The sequence below is a fragment of the Triticum urartu genome, chromosome 5 (genome assembly GCF_003073215.2).
Source record: "Triticum urartu cultivar G1812 chromosome 5, Tu2.1, whole genome shotgun sequence".
NCBI lineage: Eukaryota > Viridiplantae > Streptophyta > Magnoliopsida > Poales > Poaceae > Triticum > Triticum urartu.
The window spans coordinates 634,385,993-634,404,075 of NC_053026.1; the positions used below are offsets into that span (position 1 = coordinate 634,385,993).

The following is an 18,083-nucleotide window of genomic DNA, read 5'->3' on the forward strand; positions in this document are numbered from 1 at the left end:
TTTCTTGTTGTTGACTTTAGCCTACCCTTCATTTTCTTTCTAGATTCGCCACTGCTTGCAGGAGTGGTGCGACCGCACTACTTCCACCTGGATTGGAGTAGCATATCTGCATTGGCTAGGTCGGTGCCACAATGCTAGGAAAGAAGGATGGCGCCGGCAGAAGCAGTTTATGAAGGACGGGATTGGCGATGGGGAACGAGGTACTCCCTCCGTCCCAAAATAAATGTCTCAACTTTGTACTAAGCTTAGTATAAAGTTATACTAAGTTGGGACACTTATTTTGTGACGGAGGGAGTATTTAATTTGATAGAAGAATTTGGAAGGTGTGTGGGAAGAAAAATGCTTGGTCTAGAAAATTTTTGAGGAGACGGATAAGGTTGCCTCAGTGGGGCTCAATGCATGGGACGTGGCGATCAGACGGGGGTGACCGATACAGGGCCCAGAGCCCCAGATTATTGTAAACATTAACCAAATCATACTTCACGAGCTGAACATAATTTATGCACGGGCATCACTACTTTGGTATTGAGTCCGGTAAAAATCAGTTTTCCCACGTGAAACAACTAGGTAAGACCGTAAGAGTTTATTGGTCATCTTATATATGTGATGACACAAATCACGACTTCCAATCCCAAAAGTTAAACCCTGTAAATTTGATAATTTTGACTTGTGGATGAAATCATTTCATAAAATAAACTATTTAAAAAAAATTCACTTAGCTGACTTTTTGAGTGACGCCCGACATGAAGGCGCTACACGCCTGCCAGCGTTGCACCCCGGATTGCCTAAAAATTGCTAAGAGCTAGGCGCCACACTGTGGTTGCACTACAAAATGAAGCAACCACTAGTGCAACGCCTAAAAGCTAGAAGCTACACTGTATAGTGTGGCGCCTAGCTCTCAGGCGTTGCACACTGACTTAGTAATTTTCGAATCACACAGGTGCGGCGTTGGCCAGGCGTGTAGCGCTTATCTGTGAGGCATTGCACAGTGTAATGTGGCGCCTTCGTGTCGGGCACCACACAAAAAGATCAGCCGCGTGAAATAGTTTCACGGGTAGTTTATTCTGTGATTTAATTCGTCCACGGGTTAAATTTGTCAATTTTACCGTTAAACCCACACAAATATCGCACCCCGATTGGCAAGAATCGACGATGTCACGTCAGTCGATGTCAAATAATAAACGTTGTCCAGCTCAAAGAATAAATAATAACAAATAGATGATGGAGCACGAGGAGCACGGGGGCTAAAAAACAAGAGGATTAGATGTCGACATCCATGACGTGCTTCGCGAGGTACCACTTGCAATAACCATTTTTGAACATACCGGCCGCTACCATGATTACCATTTTTTACATATACTGTCACTGTGATGCTGGGCCCGGACCCGGACCCTCTTCTGGCTGAGCGCGGTCCTCCCAGTTGGCTACATATAGGCCGGGCAGCCATGGCGTACGCTGGACACACACCAGCCTGGGCACAGCGGAAGGAGCGGCCGCCAGTGCGCACGAGCTACAGCTGAAGCAGGGGCATGGGGATGGCGCATGTCGCCCTGGCAGCGGTGCTGGCCATGGCGGCAGCGGCGGCGACGGTGAGCGCGTCGCCGGCGCTGGGGGTCCAGCCGCTGTCCAAGATCGCCATCCACAAGGCCACCGTTCACCTTGACCTCCATCGCTCCTCCGCGTACGTGCGGGCCACGCCGGCGCTGCTCGGCGGCCAGGTACGTTAAGCTAACTGATCAGCTAGTTTATCAATATTCATCGGCCTAATCTGACCAACGGAACAGACGACGACAGCTCTCTCGGGCCATGCTGGCTTTGGGTTTGCAGTTTGGAATGCAATGGTCGCAGTAGAATAGTGTGCTAGCTGGATCTTACATCCACGGGCAGAACAAGCAAAATACAGTATTATTTAGGGACTAATAATACGTAAAATTGATGTAGTATTTGGAATATAATGGTGGAGCAGACCCATTGTCCATTGATCTGTCCTAGTTCATTTGCATCACAAATGTTCAGGGGACATCTTGTACAAAGTGAACTAACAATATAGTTTTACCAACTTTTAATTGAATGACCAACACAAAAATGCTAATCTTACTGGCTTAAGGTTACGATAATGTTAAAAAAGTTTGATTTGCCATGGTTAAAAAATACAACGTTCAATTTGTAGCGATATATCCCAAGGTTATGGGTATGTATGTATGTGTTCTCTCACCATTCACCTCCCCTCAACCCCAATTTCCAATCACATGATGCCACGTCAGCCTATAGTTAGCAACCCGGACTTATCCACGCGTAACTGTGGCATTATTGGTGACCCACAGCACCCAATGATGCAAAAAATGGTGACATACAGAGCCACTTGTCCATTAGATATGGACCCCTGCCCACACTAGGATAGTGTCACTGTGGATACGCCGCATGACTTGTCGTCGGTACTGGCACTACTTTGTCCTGCTGATTCTGTGCATGTGTAGACAACAAAAGGCATCTTATTAGCTTAGCATCTCATTGTTGCACCGGCTTCACTGATTATTAAAGTAGCTACACATAAAAGCCAAAAGAAAGTGCAACAAAAAAAGGACCGTGACGTGAAGCCCCTATTTTTCTACAGAAAATTGCCATTGATCATCTACTACATGACATAAACTGTAGGTAGATATCGATTAAAAAAACAAATGTAAGCAACTCAGAATTTTGGGATGCATGCCTCTGACAGGACGAAGACACTGCATGGGTCACCGTCAAATACGGCTGGGATAACCCCACCCCCGACGACTGGATCGCCGTCTTCTCCCCCGCCGATTTCATGTAAGACCTTCCCCCTTGACATTCCAAATCTCCAAGCACGATGAATTCAAGCTCTAATCCATGTTGGATCCTCTGGCTCGTGTCTCCTGTGCGTATGCAGCTCGGGGACGTGCCCTAACCCCGAGAGGTACCCCGCCGAGCCGCTGCTCTGCACGGCGCCGATCAAGGTCAGTTGGTTAACTAACCAAGATGAAATTCCATGACAACCATCTGCCAACATGGCCATGAACCATGATATATTGAGCTGAATTGGCCGCTTGGTGTGTGACTGCAGTATCAGTACGCCAACTACTCGGCGAACTACCTCAAAGGTGGCAAGGGCACCATCCGGCTCCAGCTCATCAACCAGCGCGCCGACTTCTCCTTCGCCCTCTTCACCGGCGGCCTCGAAAACGTAACCGCTCCCGATCTGAACCTACTACCAAAGAGGATCTAACATTTCTAAATGTGAACACACTGTTCGTCGTGTATTTACTTTTGCAGCCGAAGCTGGTGTCGGTGTCAAAGGCGGTGGTGTTCAAGAACCCCAAGGCGCCGGTGTTCCCGCGGCTGGCGCAGGGCAAGACCCACGACGAGATGACGGTGACGTGGACCAGCGGCTATGACGTCAGCGAGGCCTACCCGTTCGTGGAGTGGGGCATGGTCGGCGCCGCCGGCACGCGCACGCCCGCCGGGACACTCACCTTCAACCGCGGCAGCATGTGCGGTACGTACGTACTATATGTGGAGCACCAATCAACTCAGATCATGCATGGGCAAGAAGATTGAAGGTTCACCGTGCTATTTTGTTTTGTTTTGGTTGTTTATCCAGGCGAGCCGGCGCGGACGGTTGGGTGGAGAGAACCCGGGTTCATCCACACGGCGTTCATGAGGAACCTGTGGCCCAACAAAGAGTACGTCCTAGCTACAGATATGTTACCAAGGAGAATGATTGACTCGTCCTTGAAAAGTGCTCGAATGGTCAGCTTAATTTACCCAAGATCGGTTGGTTTGTGAATTGTGATTTAGGTACTTCTACAAGATTGGGCATGAGCTCTCCGACGGAACCGTGGTGTGGGCTAAGTCCTACACCTTCCGGGCACCGCCAACCCCCGGGCAGAACTCGCTGCAGCGCATCATCGTCTTCGGTGACATGGGAAAGGTACAACTGAATGTGTCTCCCTTAATATGTATCGCATGCATGACAATTTAACTTCACTTCACAGATATTTTTTTTACATATGGTACACATGCATGGTTTGGTCTTTCTGCAGGCGGAGAGGGATGGATCAAACGAGTTCGCCAACTACCAGCCGGGGTCGCTCAACACCACGGATAGGTTGATTGAAGATCTGGACAACTACGACATCGTCTTTCACATCGGCGACATGCCCTACGCCAACGGGTACCTCTCCCAGTGGGACCAGTTCACCGCACAGGTTGCCCCCATCAGCGCCAAGAAGCCCTACATGGTTGCAAGGTACATCATGCCATGACCATGTTGGTATGGAGTAGTGCCATGTTAACAAATGGCATGCTGGGAGCTTATTACTAATCCTCCCCTTGCGTGTGCAGCGGCAACCACGAGAGGGACTGGCCCAACACCGGTGGATTTTTCGACGTCGAGGACTCCGGCGGCGAATGCGGTGTGCCGGCCGAGACCATGTACTACTACCCAGCCGAAAACAGAGCAAACTTTTGGTAAGCGCCTAGAAATGGAATGGTTTCTTGTAAAATTCATATGAAAATATTGGGTGGTTAATTTCAAGTGACGAAATGGATGCCATCCATGAATCTCTAAGGTACAAGGTGGACTACGGGATGTTCCGGTTCTGCGTGGCGGACTCGGAGCACGACTGGAGGGAGGGGACTCCGCAGTACAAGTTCATCGAGGAGTGCCTCTCCACGGTGGACCGCAAGCACCAGCCGTGGCTCATCTTCACGGCGCACCGGGTGCTCGGCTACTCCTCCAACTCGTGGTACGCCGACCAGGGCTCCTTCGAGGAGCCGGAGGGCCGGGAGAGCCTGCAGAAACTGTGGCAGAAGTACCGCGTCGACATTGCCTACTTCGGCCACGTCCACAACTACGAGCGCACATGCCCGCTCTACCAGAGCCAGTGCGTCAACAACGAGAGGAGCCACTACTCGGGCACCATGAACGGGACCATCTTCGTCGTGGCCGGCGGCGGCGGCAGCCACCTGTCGGAGTACACCACCGCGATCCCCAAGTGGAGCATATTCAGGGATCACGACTACGGGTTCACCAAGCTGACGGCCTTCAACCACTCATCGCTTTTGTTTGAGTACATGAAGAGCAGCGATGGCAAGGTCTACGACTCCTTCACCATTCACAGGGACTACCGCGAAGTGCTCAGCTGCGTGCACGACAGTTGCTTCCCCACCACGCTCGCTTCTTGATTGTCTGGCCGTCATGGAGGGTCATGCAATAAAATTGGTAAGCCGCACAATCTATCTATATGTGCTAATAAACAAATCTCGGGGGCGTCAACCAATAAAATTGGTCAGCTGCACTATTTATACGTGCTAATAATAAGATCTTGTGGGTATGAGTTGGTGTTAGATGTGCGCATACTAATCATACAAGAGGCAGGTGTATGCTCATTATGCTTTGTAACTCCTTGATGTTATATTATGGATTAATAAAAGCATCACTTATCGAAATATAAAGCTACCTTCTTCTGTAGAATTCCCAAATTTAATTCGAATGTTTTTTTACTTTGACTTCACTCAGAAAAAATAAGTCTGTCTGATCGCGTGTTGTGACCGTACTTCTACTTTGTGTATGTATGTCATGTAATAGCATTTCCCTTCCATGTCTACAGTATGCATTGTGACAACGGCGAATCTAGGAGGTAAATGCAGGGCATGTTCAACTTCAAGGGCGCTATTTTTTTGGGGCATGAAGACAACACACAATGCACACACATTGCTAGGTAACCTAATCCGATGGTTTCACGTAACGCACACAGACCGCCAGGCAAACCTCCTATATCGCCTCCAAGTAACTCACCAGAAGGATTTGCACACTACGCCAAGCAACCTCAGCTGGTGCCGCCAGGTAACTCATCCGACAGGCTCACACAACACACATGCTCAATAGCATAGTGACATAATAGCTTATTTATGCATATCCCCAAAGGGGTGATAAAAAAGGTTGACCTCTACAGGGCCAGACTAGTTTGGCAGGAAGATGAAGATATTAAAAAATATCACTTAGTGAAGTGGGAAACTTGTTGTTTGCCCAAAGATGTAGGTGGGCTAGGGATTATCAATTTAGAAATAATGAATATATCTTTGCTTGCTAAGTGGTTCTGAAAGACGGAGAATGAAGAGGGGTTATGGCAAAACATAATAAAAGGAAAATATGGGGGGACAAATGCCTGTCCAAGAGCACAAAAAGACAGGGTGATTCTCAGTTCTGGTCTAGCTTGATGAAGATCAAAGAAATTTTCTATAGTTTTGTTAAAAAGGAATTGGGAAATGGGGAAAATACCATATTTTGGGAAGATGTGTGGGTTGATGATAAAAGTTTAAAAGTAGCCTATCCTAGAATCTATGACATTTGTTTTGACCATAATATTACAGTTGCTGAGGCCATCCAAAAAGGGTGGCATGGATTTAGGTTCAGGAGGACTTTGCATGGAGAGACTTTAGAACTCTGGAAAAACCTAAAGAGCAGGTGTGAAGAGATTGAAATTAAAGGTGGCAAGGATAAGATAACATGGTCTCTCACAGCAAATGGTGTATTCTCAGTTAAATCGCATTATAGAAAATTGGTAGCTGATGGACTTAGATTCTCACAGAAATTTCTTTGGAAAATCAAAGTCCCAGCAAAAATTAAGGTTTTTTGTGGTTAAGCGCTAGGAAAAGCATACTCACTAGAGATGCTCTGTTGAAAAGAGGGTGGAAAGGGGATAAAAATTGTGTTTTCTATGGGAAAGATGAATCTGTAGATCATCTGTTTTTTCAATGTTCAGCGGCTTCTCTAATTTGGAGCTTAATAAAATGTACTTTCGGCTTGAGGCATGCTCCTATATCTATGCAAGAGTGCCTGGGTTCCTGGGTGAATTCTTTTGGAAAAGAGGATAAAAAACTTGTTTTGGTGGGAATTTCTGCTATTTGCTGGGCCTTATGGAAAGCTAGAAACGGGGTTATTTTTTAGAACAAGAGAATCTCTGATCCTATGAATATTATCAAAGCAATAACACATTGGTTGGTGGATTGGTCTATTTTGCAGATAAAGGAGCAGGAAAAAAAGGTACTGGAGCTGGGGGCAAGACTGCTAGAACGGGTAGCAAGTGAAGTCTATGTGGCTTCTTAAGGGTGGAGAATCAATATGCTGCGCTTGGAAGGATGAAGAACTCTTTCCTTGGAGGGTGTCTGGACTGCCTTGCTGCTTGTTTTTGCGCTTGTTTTAACCCTCTCTTTTGCGTAGCTTGTAGCTTGGTTTCCGTTTGAGTGTGGATGATTGTAATAACTTAGCTGAACTGTTATGCTCGGTGATGTTTGAACTAGTCTTATGGGGGAGGTGAAGAGGGTGCTATGGCCTGGTTGTTGTGGCACACCCCCTTACCCCATCCCGTTAGGGTAAACGCTTTGGTTGCATCCTGTAGTTCGAGAACTGATGGTTTTCTTTAATGAAAATCGGAGGGGTGAAAAGCCCTATATTTCTTCAAAAAAAGCTTATTTAGCAGATCCACAATTGACTCTTAGAACAAGAAAAAAATTGAGACATGCCTCTTAAGAAATCACAGTATACCCACAAGGAAAATATCCTTGCAGTATTTCTTTTTCGGGATTGTATCTGATCTAATCATCATAAATAATTCAAATGAATCATTGAATACTTCATCTAAAATCTTATTGCGCAAATGTGCTTTGATGATCTTCATTGCTGAAAATATTCGCTCAAGTGATGAAGTTGCTACGGAAAGAAATAGTGTCAACTCGACTAGGCGATATACCAATTGGAAAGGTGTATGCTTTGTTGTTTGAAACAACACAAACAAAACAATGCAAATCCGTGTGAATTACCTCAAGATCACTGCCATTTGCTCCTTTCTTGAGCAAAAAAAATCTTAATTTCAAGCTCATTCTTGATGACTTTGGTTACCTCCATTGTGCAACATGCAGCAAGGTCCTTCTGAATTTATGGTTTCCTTTCCTCTTATCAAATGCCTCATTCATGTCTTTCCTCTTGTATTTATACCAGTCCAAGAACTCACTAAGATTGCATGTGCCGATGAAATTGGAGGATTCATATTATCCATAAAAAGCTTCCCGTCGAGCTATGACATACCTTACACAATCAATGACACACTCAAGTAATTTTTATGTTTTATCTCAGCCTCTTTATTGTAAGCATAGAATTTGGTAGACACATTTGCCCTTTGATTGTTAAAATCATCCCATGAGCCCCTAGAAATGTTGTGACTAGCTTGACCACCATCATGTTTCTCAAAATATGCAAAAGTTGTTTTCAAAAGTTTGTAACCATCTATTGTAAATACAACATTTCCAAATATAGCGGCATGCGATGTTGTCTTGAAAATGAATTGGTAGAATCAAAATGCAACCTCCTTTTTCACACTAACATTCCAACCAATCAAGCTTATTTAATCAATGCGATTGAGAATATCTCTAAATTTTTCCACCCAACGTGACTTCAAATTTATGTTCAGTAGCTTTGTTTCTCCCATTCAACAAAAAATTCTTCTCACTTCAAGGCAAATTTCAGCGACATTATCTTCTATTTGTATTCGATCTGCTGGATCACCTAAAGCCTGACTTGGATGAAAAATCAAGTATATAATGCCTTATTGTTGATTTGTGGTCTCATCAATTAGTGGATTAGTACTCTCATTTGAAATGGGATCGGAGTAGTGCTCTTATTTTTTTAGAGTAGGGGTTGTATGTTCGCCATTGGGGTTGGTCAAGGAGGTGATTGAACTTCTTTGCAAACCAACTATGCAAAGTCGTTCTCTTCATTTCAACAAACAAGAATATATATATATATATATATATATAACTTCGTGGATCAATTACAACAAGAACTAAAGTAGATACCGGAACTAATTTTTGAGAATTAAATTGTAGGAGGACTAGGGACACGTATGGCCCTCATCTATCCAGCCTTATTGTAGGATCGAAAGTATGTCTAGAGGGGGTGATTAGACTACTTGACCAAATAAAAATCTAGCCTTTTGCCAATTTTAATTCTTGGCAGATTTTAGCAACCTAGCACAAGTCAAGCAAACAACCTACACATGCAATTATAAGAGTATAGCAGTGGAATGTAAAACAATTGCATATAAAGGTAAAGGGAGGAGTTTGGAGGGAGCAAACGCAATGTAGACACGAAGATTTTTGGCGTGGTTCCAATAGGTGGTGCTATCGTACATCCACGTTGATGGAGACTTCAACCCACAAAGGGTAACGGTTGCGCACGTCCACGGAGGGCTCTACCCACGAAGAGTCCACGAAGAAGCAACCTTGTCTATCCCACCATGGCCATCTCCCACGAAGGACTTGCCTCACTAGGGTAGATCTTCACGAAGTAGGCGATCTCCTTGCCCGTACAAACTCCTTGGTTCAACTCCACAATCTTGACGGAGTCTCCCAAGTGACACCTAACCAATCTAGGAGACATCACTCTCCAAGAGATAACAAATGGTGTGTTGATGATGAACTCCTTGCTCTTGTGCTTCAAATGATAGTCTCCACAACACTCAACTCTCTCTCATAGGATAGGATTTGATGGAAAGATGATTTGAGTGGAAAGCAACTTGGGGAAGGCTAGAGATCAAGATTTATGTGGTTGGAATGAAGTATCTTGACCTCAACACAAGTGTAGGTGGTTCTCTCTCAAAAAATATATGTTGGAAGTGTAGGCATGTTCTGATGGCTCTCTCCTCGAATGAAGAGTGGGTGGAGGGGTATATATAGCCTCCACACAAAATCTAACCGTTACACACAAATCACCAAACTCGGTGGGACCGAATCATACAACTCGGTGAGACCGATCTAGTTCATAACGTGACCGTTAGGGTTTTCGGTGGGACCGACATGTCAACTCAGTGGGACCAATATCATTAGGGTTAGGGCATAACGTAATCTCGGTGAGACTGATTACACAAACTCGGTGAGACCGATTTTGGTAATAGACTAACCAGAGAGTTGGTCAGGCAATCTCGGTGGGACCGATTCGCTCTCTCAGTAGAACCGAAACGTTACGAAAGGGAAACAGAGAGTTTGCATTGCAATCTTGGTGGGACTGATCGCCCATCTCGGTTGGACTGAAACGTTACGAAGGAAAACAGAGAGATTACAATCCCATCTCGGTGAGACCGAGATCCCTATCGGTGGGACCGAAAAGACTAGGGTTTGTGGCAGTGGCTATGTCAAGTGAACTCGGTGGCGCCGGATAGATCAAATCAGTGGGGTCGAGTTTGACTTTTGGTTTGGGATATATTTGGATATGAGAAAGTGGTTGAGGGTTGTGGAGCATATCACTAAGCACTTTGAGCAAGAACCTCATTAAGCAACACCTCATCCCTTCTTAATAGTATTGGCTTTTCCTATGGACTCAATGTGATCTTGGATCACTAAAAATGAAATGTAGAGTCTTGTGCTTTGATCTTGAGCCAATTCTTTTGTCGTTAGCATTTTGAGGGGTCCACTTTCTAATCCATGCCATGCCAATCATTGAGTTTTTTCTGAAATATTTATCTTCAAGTAGCATTAGCTCAATGAGCTATATGTTGTTAGGAATTACCAAAACTACCCGGGGAAAGTTGCAATTTTAATCTCCCCCTTTTTGGTAATTGATGACAACATATAGATCAAAGCTTCGACAGATGATTATAAGATTTAAAAACATCGTCGCTTTGAGAAGTATGTGATAAGCAAGAGCTCCCCCTAAATTTGTGCATTATTTAAAATTTGCTTTTGAATGCAAATGCACAATCGATTAGGATCATGGGTTACTCTTCCATGTCACATACATCTTGGTGGAGTGCTCAAAATGATAGAAATTAAAAGCATGCACTCATCACCAAGCAAGTGAATGATCATATATGGAATATAAAGGATAGCATCATTCAACCAAACATTAATGTAGCATATGATCAACCACATGATCATATAAGTATCTCACAAGGACATACGGTATCTCACACAAGCACACAACAAAAGTAGTTCAACCAAAATAGCAAGAGAGATAAAAAGCAAGACACTCTCTCTCGAAGCCTATGATCTATACATTTTTCTCCCCCTTTGGCAACAAGTTACCAAAAAGTTTGAAAATGCATAGTGATATACGTCTCTCAGGCTTGGTCTTCGGGGGGGATAGAACTCCAAGGACGAAGGCTTCCGATGAAGTAGTTGGAGCTGTTGGAGTGGGTGCTGGAGGTGGCACTGGAGTTGTAGCTGCTGGTGCTGACACTGAAGCTCTAGCATCTGAGACTGGCACTGCAGCAGACCTTGGACCTCGTGGCACATGCTTGAAAGTATCAGTGGTTGCTTTCCTCTCCTCTCCTCTGCTTCCTCCTGAAGCTGCTGAACTGCAGTCTGAATCTCAGTCACTTTCAGATCAAGATCATAGAATTTTGTTTCCACAATCCTCTCCAGGCTCTTCTGATTCTAAGTCAGGGTGGCCAAGACCTTCTCAATCCTTAGTGTAGCTTGAATCAGATATCCAAGTTGATCTTGCTTGCTCTTCAGGAATACTTGAGATGCCTCTTCAGCAGTTGGCATCCTTGCAGCTTTCTCTGCCCTTGCCTTCTCTCTCTTCTCATGTGCTTGCACAGATGATGGATCTTCCTCAGTCATCACAACGGTATTGTCTTCAAAATCAGGATATATGGGTAGATGCTCCATGTCTAGCAAATAAGTTCATGTGCCCATCTTAGAGTTGATGAGCTCCTAAATGTGTGGAGCATACCCACAACTTCTCTTCTGGTCAGCAGCAGTCCTCTTGATTGTTTCTACCATTAAGCTCATAACCTTGAACTTCTGAGGGACATCAAACAGTTGGAGCAGATTGATAGAATGCCCTCTGATCATCTTGTGATCTCCTGACTTGGGTAGCAGAGTGTGCCTCAAGATCCAGTTGATCGTAGGCAGACCAGACAACAAGAAATGCACAGATCCAAGATTGTGAGTTTCCAAAGCCTTGTCGGGGATCTTCTTGTACATGTTTTCCATGGAGTTGTGGTCTTTCTTATTCTTGGCATATACATCCAAGTCATCTTCATGCTTTGCAGGGGCATTGATCAGCTTAGCCCATTCATCAACTGTGGACTGGTAGCTGGTACCCTCAGACATCCAAACTATCCTTCCATCTGGATAGAAGTGGGTAGTGGAGTAGAACTGCATGATCAACTCATCATTCCACTTGGTGAGCTTTTGTCCAACAAATTCATCAACTTCACATGCCTTAAAGCTGTCATACACTCCAAGGAAGTGATCTTCATTTTCCCGGATGAACTCCCAGTCCACCCATTTCATGTCACACACTATGAGCTTCTTGTCAAGCAGAATGGTTTCATAGATATCTTGTTGTTCCTTTGTATGGAATCTGTAATCCACAGCAGTTCTCCTCTTGACATCATATGGGTCAGACTGTCTCCATAACCTCAATCCTGCATCTTTCCTGATGTGCATGTCCTCAACGACTGGATGAGCATCATTATGGTCAGGAATTTTGGGCTTCAACTTCCGCAAAACATGGGATTCATCATTCTCTTCTTCAGCTTCAGGCACTGGGGTCTTGTTCTTTTCCTCAGTAGGTATACTCCTGGTGTTTCTCTTGGGCTTTGGGGGTCTCTGAGCTTGAGCTTTGGGAGCAGACTTGGGCTTAGATGTTGCAGCCCCTGATTTAATTGCATCTCCCATGAGCTTCTGAGCCTTAGGAGCTGGTGCAGCATCCTCTTACTCTTCTTCTTCTTCTGAATCTCTCATAATGGAGGATCTACCAAGTACTCTGGCAGTGGTCTTATTGACCCTTTCTTTCCTTCTCCAACTGCCTCTTCAGTTGGCTTGGAAGTTTCAGCATTGAGGCTCTGGTCTTTGACATGGGAATCCTTTTTGCTGGAGCCTTTCTTGTGCATCCCTGGCTTTGTTGTACCAGCTGAGCCATACTCTTTCTTCATCACCTTTTTCTTGGAGCTGACTTTTTCCTCAACAGCCACATAATCCCCATCCTCAGAATCTGAGGTCTTCTTCTTCCTTGTTCTGGTGGCTGCCTTGGGCAAGTTACTTGGTGTGCTCCTGCTGCCCTCATCAGAAGTGCTAGAGGGACTAGTGCCCTCACTCAAATGAACCTGCTCCTCAGACTTGTTCTGGCTATCACTTTGATCAGACATCTTGCAGGAAAACTGTCAGCAGACCCTGTGAATAGATTGTAGATGGGGTAGAGTAGATGAGCATCACAAAGTGCAGACTTTTTGCAAAACAGATGACTTAAAAACTTAGTTTTAGTTCTTCAAAGAAAGCATTTCGGATCTATCGATTTGTTATCTCGGTGATACCGAAGCAGCTTTTGGAATCTAAACTAGTGAACTCGGTCAGATCGAGTCACAGTTCGGTGGCACCGAGACTGCTAGGGCTTCACAAAGAATCGAACTCGGTCACACTGATTTGCAATTTTCGGTCAGACCGAAAACGCATGTGCAATGGCCTAAGCCAAATCAGTGAGACCGATTTCTACAACTCGGTCGGTCCGAGATGAGTTCGGCGGAGACCTAACCCTAAATTTTCAAATCAAATCTAATCTACGGGTTGCTTTCGCTGGACAGGATGATTTCATACATGGCAAGAATCATGGCAAAGCAATGTGCTACGAATCGGAGTTAAGGAATAGCACAAAGATCAAGTTCATACCCTATTCCGGCGGTGAACTTGCTACGGCGGCAACGGCGGGGCAGATTGCCGTTGACGGCGGCGGAGACCAGCGGCGGGCGGTCGCTGGAGGCGAGAGGACGATCCGGAGACCCGAGGAAGCAGAGCAGGTCACGCGCGGGTGAAAGGTTTCGGAAAATTTTCCAAAATTTAACCCGTCAGTATATATAACCTGACCCTGTCGGTGTGACCGAGTGGAACAACTCGGTGGCACCGAGATGCAAAATTGTGAGCAGTTACTGCAACTCGGTGTGGCCGAAAAGTTCTAATCGGTTGCACCGAGATTGAAAACTTAGATCAACTTAGTGATCTCGGTGTGACCGAAATGGATGACTCGGTCATACCAAAATGCACAAAGAGGTTTTGGAAGTTTAAGTCTTTGACGAATCAGGGACTCCGAGTGCTCCTCACATAGAGTGGTTCGAATCTGACTTGATCAAACTTTGTGATGTAGCATAAATAGAGTTTGAGACAAGGAAAGCACAGATAGCTAGAGGGAGTTCTTAGGCATTCTTATCCATCCATTTGGCAAAAGAGAAAAGGCCAAACAATCAAAGCAACAAATGGATGTTCTTAAATGAGTAAAATATGCAACCAACATGCTCACACAATAGGATGATAAATGAAATATGTGACAAAGCATGCACAAGAACTCTAGCATCTATCAAGCAATTTGGCGATGACTAGGTCATCTATATATGAGTATATTGACTTAGAGTCAAATGAGAACATTTGATCGTAGGTCATACTCATCGTTTAAGCACAAGTGGGGTTGCCACTTTTACATAAAGCATTGTTGTGTTCACACCATTAGAGTTGCTTTAGCTCAATTGATTAGAGTAAAGCTCCCCCTAGATGTGATATCCCCCCTAAGAGGGATGAACTAACCTTGGATTTTGTCAATGATGACTTCATGTAGGTGTTGAAGATGTAGATGCTCAATGTTGATGTAGATCCTTTGGAGCAATCCTTTGGAGTGAGTTGCACTTTCAATACCTACACGGGTTAGTCCCACAAGGAACAAACAAGGATATCCATAGACATAGAGTGATATTCACATGAGATGATGTCCATGAATGCATTAGGTTACCTTGTCCCTTGTCTTACCAACAAGAGGGTTTGTGACTCCTTGAACTAGTGCAAGATATGAAAGTTGTTTTCATTTGTCCTCGCCAAAATGATATGAGTGAAGTGTGTTGGCGGAGTCACCCTCAAGAACTATCTAGTTCTTCTTCTTCGGGATCCACACCATCTTGATGGGAATCCTTGGAGTTGTAGTCGTACTTGATGAAGTAGAACTTGATGTAGTCTTGGGAACCCACTTGACCAAGGCTTTGGGAGCTTCTTCAAATGCATCAATCTCCTCTTGAAGCTTGTCCTTGCCTTTTAGCTTGTGGTCTTGTGGTGGAAGATCATCTTGAGATTGTGTTCCTTGGAAAAAAGTAGGATCATACTTCTCTTGTTGAGGAACAAACTTTGTCTTGGGGTATTGATCTTCTTCCCACTCAACTCCATTGGCATTGAACTTTCGTTCAAAACCAACACCTTGATTCTTCCGGTGTCTTCCTTGCTTGCGTACAATTTCCTCAAATTGCTTACTTCCGGCAAGGCTCTTGTAAACACCTTTCTCTATAATTCCCTTTGGGCCTTTAGCCATGAAGCATCTTTCACTTCCTTCATTTGGTGACTCAAATATGTCGTAGGAGTTGGTTGACACAAGTGCTAGACCGGCAACACCTTCATATTGAGTATATTCGGAGTCGGAGTGATAACTTCTCTCGGAGTGATCGTCGGAGTCGGAGCCGGATACCCATTCACCAACGTGAGCTTGATGTCTTTGTTTTGTGTAGCCCCTTGATGATTTGTCCTTCCTTTCCGAATCCTTGCTTCTCCGTGATGTTCTTCGTTCATAACGGTCATCTCTACTCCTTTTCTCTCTTGGTGGTGATTCTTCTCTCCTACTCCTTCTTTTGGGAGAACCTTCTCTTCTTTTTTAGGGAGCCGTACATTCATTGGAGTAGTGTCCGAGTCCTCCACAATTTTAGCAATTACGTTCACGACTTGAAGATCTTTTGTCATTGTAGGACCTTGACTTAGAACTTCTTTCCTTGCCTCTACTCTTGTAGAACTTGTTGAATTTCTTCACCATTAGTCTTAATTTTTCATTGAAATCCAGTTTCTCACTTGATGATGTGGAAGCATCACATGAGGCTTTGTAAGCACCACTTGACTGTTGTGAAGCTCTTCCTTATCCTTGAGTGACATCTCATGAGCAACAATCCTTCCAATGACTTCCGTTGGCTTGAGATCTTTGTAATTGGGCATCATTTGGATCAATGTGCACATGGTATCATCTTTTCCATCCAAGGCTCTTAGGATCTTCTTGATGATGAATCTATCGGTCATCTCTTCACTTCCTAAGCCGGCAATCTCATTTGTGATGAGAGCAAGCCTAGAGTACATTTCAGCGACACCTTCACCATCCTTCATTTTGAACTTGTCAAGTTGACTTTGAAGCACATCTAATTTGGATTCCTTGACGGAGTCGGTACCTTCGTGCATATCAATCGAAGTATCCCAAATTTCCTTTGCATTCTCAAGACGACTGATTTTGTTGAATTTTTCGGGGCACAATCCGTTGAAGAGAATATCACAAGCTTGAGCATTGTATTGCAGCATCTTCAGCTCTTCCGTGCTAGCCTCACGGTTCGGTTCCCTCCCATCAAAGAATTCACCTTGCAAGCCAATACACACAATAGCCCAAACGGCGGGGTTATGTCCAAGAATATGCATTTTCATCTTATGCTTTCAACTAGCAAAATTAGTACCATCAAAATAAGGACCTCTACGGTGGTAATGTCCCTCACTAGACGTCATACTCTCCTAGGTTGTGAAACCAAGGCTATAATCACCAAAGCTATGGAAATCAAGGCAAATGGAGACCAAAGCTCTGATACCACTTGTAGGATCGAAAGTATGTCTAGAGGGGGGGGTGATTAGACTACTTGACCAAATAAAAATCTAGCCTTTTTCCAATTTTAATTCTTGACAGATTTTAGCAACTTAGCACAAGTCAAGCAAACAACCTACACATGCAATTTTAAGAGTATAGCAGCGGAATGTAAAAGAATTGCATATGAAGGTAAAGGGAGGAGTTTGGAGGGAGCAAACCCAATGTAGACACGAAGATTTTTGGCATGGTTCCGATAGGTGTTGCTATCGTACATCCACATTGATGGAGACTTCAACCCACGAAGGGTAACGGTTGCGTGAGTCCATGGAGGGCTCCACCCACGAAGGGTCCACGAAGACGCAACCTTGTCTATCCCACCATGGCCAACGCCCACGAAGGACTTGCCTTAGTAGGGTAGATCTTCACGAAGTAGGCGATCTCCTTGTCCTTACAAACTCCTTCGTTCAACTCCACAATCTTGACGGAGTCTCCCAAGTGATACCTAACCAATCTAGGAGACACCACTCTCCAAGAGGTAACAAATGGTGTGTTGATGATGAACTCCTTGCTCTTGTGCTTCAAATGATAGTCTCCCCAACACTCAACTCTCTCTCATAGGATAGGATTTGGTGGAAAGATGATTTGAGTGGAAAGCAACTTGGGGAAGGCTAGAGATCAAGATTTATGTGGTTGGAATGAAGTATCTTGGCCTCAACACAAGTGTAGGTGGTTCTCTCTCAGAAAATGTATGTTGGAAGTGTAGGCATGTTCTGATGGCTCTCTCCTCAAATGAAGAGTGGGTGGAGAGGTATATATAGCCTCCACACAAAATCTAACCGTTACACACAAATCACCAAACTCGGTGGGACCGAATCATACAACTCGGTCAGACCGATTTAGTTCATAATGTGACCGTTAGGGTTTTCGGTGGGACCGACATGTCAACTCGGTGGGACCGATATAATTAGGGTTAGGACATAACGTAATCTCGGTGAGACTGATTACACAAACTCGGTGAGACCGATTTTGGTAATAGACTAACCAGAGAGTTGGTCAGGCAATCTCGGTGGGACCGATTCGCTCTCTCGGTAGAACCAAAACGTTAGGAAAGGGAAACAGAGAGTTTTCATTGCAATCTCGGTGGGACCGATCTTTCATCTCGGTTGGACTGAAACGTTATGATGAAAAACAGAGATTACAATCCCATCTCGGTGAGACCGAGATCCCTATCGGTGGGACCGAAAAGACTAGGCTTTGTGGCAGTGGCTATGTCAAGTGAACTCGGTGGCGCCGGATAGATTAAATCGGTGGGGGCGAGTTTGACTTTTGGTTTGAGATATATTTGGATATGAGATAGTGGTTGAGGGTTGTGGAGTATATCACTAAGCACTTTGAACAAGAACCTCATTAAGCAACACCT

At 44.7% G+C, this 18,083-nt stretch overlaps 1 protein-coding gene across 4 annotated transcripts; it reads left to right on the forward strand.

Annotated features, from left to right (window-relative positions):
- The first annotated feature begins 1,449 nt into the window (after positions 1 to 1,449).
- Positions 1,450 to 7,504, forward strand: LOC125511429 (nucleotide pyrophosphatase/phosphodiesterase). Of its 4 annotated transcripts, none has more exons than XR_007284992.1 (12): positions 1,450 to 1,718; positions 2,720 to 2,811; positions 2,912 to 2,978; positions 3,086 to 3,205; positions 3,295 to 3,517; positions 3,623 to 3,704; positions 3,820 to 3,952; positions 4,065 to 4,270; positions 4,366 to 4,491; positions 4,593 to 5,245; positions 5,634 to 5,869; positions 7,049 to 7,504. XR_007284992.1 is itself a non-coding variant. In XM_048676800.1 (11 exons), the coding sequence occupies exons 1-10, from the start codon at positions 1,530 to 1,532 to the stop codon at positions 5,206 to 5,208; spliced, it is 1,854 nt and encodes a 617-aa protein (XP_048532757.1). In that variant the 5' UTR covers positions 1,450 to 1,529; the 3' UTR covers positions 5,209 to 5,245; positions 7,049 to 7,504. The 4 variants fall into 4 exon arrangements, 2 of the variants coding, with proteins under 2 accessions (XP_048532757.1, XP_048532755.1); XR_007284993.1 differs by having other exon boundaries at positions 5,634 to 5,744; XM_048676800.1 differs by lacking the exon at positions 5,634 to 5,869.
- Positions 7,505 to 18,083: the final 10,579 nt, after the last annotated feature.

Bases quoted from the DNA above. Each gene is read 5' to 3' on its own strand.
- LOC125511429 (XM_048676800.1), top strand. From the start codon at position 1,530: ATGGGGATGGCGCATGTCGCCCTGGCAGCGGTGCTGGCCATGGCGGCA. The intron at 2,812-2,911 runs GTAAGACCTTCC...GTGCGTATGCAG, and splicing joins TTCTCCCCCGCCGATTTCAT to CTCGGGGACGTGCCCTAACC. The intron at 3,953-4,064 runs GTACAACTGAAT...GTCTTTCTGCAG, and splicing joins TCTTCGGTGACATGGGAAAG to GCGGAGAGGGATGGATCAAA.